Source organism: Oryzias melastigma, unplaced genomic scaffold (genome assembly GCF_002922805.2).
Source record: "Oryzias melastigma strain HK-1 unplaced genomic scaffold, ASM292280v2 sc00405, whole genome shotgun sequence".
In the NCBI taxonomy this organism is placed as follows: Eukaryota; Metazoa; Chordata; class Actinopteri; order Beloniformes; family Adrianichthyidae; genus Oryzias; species Oryzias melastigma.
This window is the reverse complement of record NW_023417002.1, coordinates 41,308-47,521: the sequence shown is the minus strand read 5'-3', so window position 1 is coordinate 47,521 and position 6,214 is coordinate 41,308. Positions and strand designations below refer to the sequence as shown.

General features: G+C 37.0%; 1 protein-coding gene across 1 annotated transcript in view; it reads right to left on the bottom strand.

The window, feature by feature from the left end:
- LOC112139290 (junctional adhesion molecule-like) overlaps positions 1 to 5,830 on the bottom strand; it is a 7,234-nt gene extending 1,404 nt beyond the window's left edge. The window contains exons 1-3 of the mRNA XM_024262036.2: positions 5,384 to 5,830; positions 2,902 to 3,246; positions 84 to 425 (exon numbers count right to left, since the gene is read on the bottom strand). Of these exons, the coding sequence (XP_024117804.1) occupies positions 84 to 425; positions 2,902 to 3,246; positions 5,384 to 5,450 (754 nt within the window). The 5' untranslated portion in view covers positions 5,451 to 5,830. The remainder of the gene's footprint in view (positions 1 to 83; positions 426 to 2,901; positions 3,247 to 5,383) is intronic.
- Positions 5,831 to 6,214: the final 384 nt, after the last annotated feature.

The window sequence follows — 6,214 nt, the reverse complement described above, 5'->3', positions numbered from 1 at the left end:
AGGAGGAAGAGGAGGAGGAAGAGGAGGAGGAGGAGGAGGAGGAGGAAGAGGAGGAGGGGGGCACAGACACTCCCTATGCTCACCTGGAGGAATCACCAGCAGGTGGATGGTGGAGATCAGATTCATTTCTCTATTTGGGTCATCTAGTTGTCTGACTCTACACTCATACATTCCAGAATCTTCAACCTTCACGTTCTCCAGAACCACAGACAGATTTCCATCCTTCATCTGAGGGTCCTTCAGAGACACTCGGTTCTTGAAAGATTCATGCTGATTTTCAAGAAAAGGATGGCTATCCCTGTATAAAAACAAATATTCATCCTGCAGGTCAGTTCTGATCCACTTTAAAACTGAATCCTTCTTGATGTTTGTGTCTTCACACGGTAGAATGATGTTTTCTCCAGATTCAGCTTTGATCCTCAGATCTGTATCAGAAGATCAGAGATCAGAGATTACAGAGGATTCTATTCTGTAACTGGACAGGAACTAGAAAACTGGCATTAGCTGTAATCGTGCAGCAGCGCATTCTGGGTAGGGAAGCTGTTTCTTGAAGGTCTAAACCAGGGGGTGTCAAACTGTAATACACTGGCCAAAGCCGCGGACCAAGGTTGAACAAATGAACCTTTCAATATGGTACCAAATAATGAAAATGGTTAACCAATTCAACAATGAATATTAAACAAGTGAGGCTTATACAATTTTAAAGTGCAGGAATGCAAAATCAAGTTGCTGATACAGTAATACTACCAAGGTTCTTCCTGGCTTAAAATAAGGAGGTGATGGTGTCTCGTCAGGACTTGTACATTTTACATTTACATTTACATTTACATTTGTACACTTTAACACCCCCCCAATTAAATCTGAAATGAAAAACTGGAAATTAAACTTTCATTATTTTTTGTATTAACTGGAGCATTGAAACTAACTGGGGGGAACATTTGAATATTTCTAATAATGATTGTACATAAACATAATATACACAACAATTAAACCATAACAGTTCTATATTTTTTAATAGTCTATATAACACTTTGGATTTATTTTAATCTGACAGCAGCACATTCAAGTTCCTTTCAGAATAAAATTCAGTCTTAAAAACATCCTCCTAAAGCAGTAAAGATGTTGAAGTTATTTTTATATTATACCATGGTCTGGGTGAATACTCGATTCTGATTGGCTGCTGGGTGTGCATTAAAAAGTGATAATGCACAGTAATAACGCACACCTAAAAAAGAAGTTCCGGTCACACAGACCAAACGTTCGATATCACTGCGCAGGCTTCTTTAAAACACATTTTTCCTTCATCATCTGGACAAAACAAGCAGTAATGGATGAACTTTCTCTCTGAACTGATGCTTTATTTAACTTATTGTAGCGACCAGCATTTATATTCCTCTCCTTTTGTAAGGTAAATTAATATTGACAAATTAGTTATTCTCCTTCTAATAAAACACCACTCGACATGAAAGGTGTAGTCTTCTGTTTCACCACAAGAGGGAGTTTCTCATTTTAGAGCAGCTCAGAAGAACGAACCTGCCGTGAAATGAAACACAGACAGAAGCTGAATATGTTCTAGCTGCTCACTGAAGGATTAACGTCAGAAAATGAAGAAAAATATCCTAATTTGTCCGGGTCTTTCTTTCAAAACAGCGACACTTTACCGCTGCGGCTGAGGTCTGTAACGGATTCAGGCTTCATGCCGTGTTCCATGTCACCGTGACAACAAACCGCATCACGGATGATCAAATAGTCCGCTTTTTTGTGAAAAAATGAGCTAAACCAAAGAAATAACAAGAATAAAGTACTAAATATTGATTGAATGTTTATTTATTTTTGTAAAGACCATGGTATAAGCGGGATAATACCCTCCGAAGAGTGCATTATGAGAAATTAACGCACTTCACGGAGGCAACCGTCCTCCGCTTCGCGTCGGACGGTTTAGGCCTCCGCGTCGTGCGTTAATTTCTCATAACGCACACTTCGTCGGGTATTATCCCTTACTTATTCTCTCGTTTAAGAACTTTTCTTCTGAACAGAAACTTTATGTACAGCTGTGGCTGCCCCTGTGCACGGCTGTTACGTGCATGCGCAGGCTCTCCATCTTTCCTGTATCTCCCCCGCTCCACTCCCAGCATGCACTGCGGTAATTGACAGGCTGTCTCTTTTCGTTTTCATGGAGGTCCTCCTCCTCTAAAGTGTTTAAACTCCTGATATTTTAAATCGTGTCTTCTCTCCCTCATTCACCGCAGGTCTGTCTGTCACAAACATACAGTCGGACCGAACCATTTTTAAATGAGGGGAGGGGGCCCGTTTACGTTAAGGTTTCCAAAAAAAAATATATTAATATTGTTACCTTAACATTACAAATCAAAGTATTTGCGATTATATATTAGTTATTTAGCTGATGGCACTTGTAAATTAGGTGGTGGCAGCTGCCACCAAATTCTCTATGCAGGAAAAACCCTGTATTACCACTACTAATAGTAGTAATAATAATAAAACATATTAATGGTATATTGAATAAGATTTAAATAAAAACTGAATTCTTCCTTTCCGTTTGCAGCCTTTTGAAGTAAAGACAGATCACTACCTCCTACATCCAAGACACTACTGACAGAGAGAAGGGGGCGTGTCTGCCTCTGTCCTAATCGATGCACCGAAACAACAGCAAAGCATTATGGGATTTGTAGTATAAGCGGTGAATGCGGTGTTACAGCGCTGCCACTGTATAATACAGACGGGCCAGCTCTAGTATTAATTTCAAATTGTCTCGCAGGCCAAATATGATTACAGAGTTTGACACCTGTGGTCTAAATAGATGAAGATGACCACCAGGAGCTTCAACATGTTTGGGAGGAACCAGAACCAGGAGAGATTGATGAGTGAAGACAGAATGCTCACCTGGAGGAGATACTGACAGACTGATGGTGGAGATCAGCTTCCATTTTCTCTGTGAATCTCCTCTTTGTAGGAATCTACACTGGTATGTTCCAGAGTCTCTGACCTTCACGTTCTTCAGAACCACAGACAGATCTCCATCCTTCATCTGAGGGTCCTTCAGAAACACTCGGTTCTTGAAAGATTCATGCTGATCTAGTAGAACTCCATCATTCCTGTATAAAAACACAGTTTCTTCTCCCTGTAGATCAGGTTTGGTCCATTCTAGAAGGAAAATCTCAGTGATGTTTGGATCTTCACATCTCAAAGAGACATCATCTCCAGATCCAGCAGTGATGATCTCCGGATCTGCATCAGAAGATCAGAGATTACAGAGATTACTGAGGATTCTGTTCAATACCTGGACAGGAACTAGAACACTGACATTAGCTGCAGTTATGCAGCAGTGCATTGTGGGTAGTGAGGGTGTTTGCTGAAGGTCTAGATGAAGATGATGAAGTTCTCTATTTTCTAAATAATAAAAATCTATATAATGCAGGAATATCTAGTGTATTTTAAAAATCAAGTCAGACAAGTTTCCTTTTTATTAAACAAAAAATATGACGTCATTGATGTTAAAATCTAATGAATAAGAACCCTTAAAAAAAACACTTAAAGGGGCCATACCATGATTTTCCTAAACCTTTCAGAGTGAACTATATCCATATATATAATCACATATTACCTTTGGAGCACTAAGAAACTAACTGAATGAAATACGAGTTTTTCCTACCCACCGCTGGATGTGGGTACCGCCCATTTCATGACATCATCCTAGAGACATTCTTTCTTTGTTTCTTCCACAAAAATAAAAGTATCCAAACCAACAATATATATTACTGGATTAGAAATCACGTGACATACGGAGTGACAGATGTGCGCCATCATTATGCAACAAGTCTTCTCCAGTGATGAATGGAGGAGGTTCAAAAGGGTACGAGAAGAAGTACAAAATCTTAGTGAAGGAGCTGTGGATGTAAACTAAATTATCTCTGTTTCTTAACAGTTTGAAAGCTGCATTTGATGTTTTCATCCGTGTTATTAAGTTTTAAAATGTTTTTGTATCAGTTAAAGATGCTAGCTGGAGCCTTATTCTCATTAAATCGTCTATTTGAAGGTACATTCTGAAGCAATTGAGATTTATTTAGCATGTATGTAATACAAAAATAATAAAAGTTTTAGTTTCATTTGAAAATGTGGTAAAGGGTGTTTTTATTATTATTTTTTTCTTTTTTTAAGCACTTTAAAATGTTTTTAACAGGGAAAGGAACTAAACTTTATCAGTCATTCATGCTATAAACTTCATCAATCTCCCTCATCTCTGGTCTTGGATGACAATCATTTACAAGCTCTGTTTTATGGATTTTAGCACAAAGACAAAATAAAAACTCACTGATATTTAGAAGCTGTTCATTAATGCATCACTTGTAACAGTAAGGCACAATTCTTACAGATTAATCTTAACAGTTAATAAATATTTAAATATAGGCCTACCACAAGATCGATCATTTTCAAAGCTTTAATTTGAGCCATATTTTGTAGGGAGCTAGAAAACAAACTTCATTTTCCAGAGAAAACGAAGTTTGTTTCCTCGTGATAAGGAGATCATGAATAATATAGATGCAGAGACTTCATCTGTTTGAATTCTCTCCAGTTTGTGGTTGAATCAAAACCAGCAGAACACTCCTCAAAAGTAGTTTTAAGTCTATATTCATGTATTGTTTTAGTAGTGAGTCTACGCTCCTCTAATTCCTTCTGTCCGTCTCATCCACCAGGCCTCCTTCAAGGAACTCCGGACACTAGCGGACGCAAAATGACACTCGTTATTTTTATACAATCCTCAGCAAAACAAAGTTGTTTTTTCAGAAAAAATGTTGAAAGTCGATTATATGTGGATCAAAGCTGATGTTCGACGTTTTATCTGATGATCTGTTTTATTATGCACCTGATGTCCGGAGGTCTGTGAACGCACCAAACAGGAGACCTCAACACTCCGTTTGTTCGGGTTTTTATGGAAATGAAGAGAGGGGCCGGTGCATGAGACCGAATTAAGACGTTTAAAGAGCAGAGATCCACTAATAATAATAATAATAATAATAATAACAAAAAAATGACTAAAATCAACGTTTGTGGTTTTTTTTAAGCAGGTTTAGTCGAAGTCTGTCGTAATCATCAACATTATTTACGCTTTCTCTGACAAAATACTAGAGTTATTAAACAAACCAGCGGTGTCTGAGAGCGCGGATCGACTGGTACCAGGAGAACGAACCTTTGGGAAAACTCCACAGACCGTCTAGTAATAGAACTACAGTCTAGCTTCCGTTTACTTTCACTTCAAACGTCACTGCTTCTTTAAGGACACAATACAGAAGACTTTTACATTTTCAATTTTACTTCATTTTCAGGTTTTTTTTTGTTTGTTTGTTTGTTTGTTTTTTTGTCTCACCTGAAGTTACAGATGACTCTGATGAACCGACCAGAACGAGGAGCAGAACCGACCCGAGGACAGACATGACTGCTGCTGCACCTTCTGCATTCTTCGTCAGAACTCCGCCTACCTACAACACCGGAACTCACCTTTTTATTTATGGAACATTTGCAGAACACAGAAGAAAAAAAATTACATTAGAAAAATACAATACAAGAACATAAGTAATATATATTTTTTTAAACCGGAATTAAAGAATAATCAAATCAAATTTTTTTATTGACAAAAGTTGAAGTTTATGAAGCACTTGTGCATAAGCTTCAACAAGTTACAATTTGAACAGTCAATTAAATGCAAATAACAGTATTTATTTTAAAAAATACACACTTATAGAAGAAAATACAATAATTAAATTAGACAAAATAAAGAAGGTACAAAGACACGATGAACAATAAATGGGTAATCAAAAAGCTGTAAGTCACATATAATATTTGGAAGTTTCAGAGCATGTTTATTTTCCATTAGGTTAACAGATAAAAAGAATAATCAGAGTTCTTTATGAAAAGTGAAAAAAGATGGTTTGGTCTTTATAAAATCGGTATTTATGCATATAGAATTTACCCAGTATAATTATAACATTTAAAATAAAGTCTATTTTGGTTCTCCAAAATAAACACAGGAGTGGCATTCTTAACAGAAAAATCTGCTAAGTATAGAAGTTTAGTTAAGAGCCAATAATGCACATCATCCCCAAAATCACAAGAGTGAAAACATTCAAAGAATAGATGCTCAGTAGTTTCAATTTCCTTATTAAAAAAAGTACAACAATTTTCAGGAATTCCAAACCGT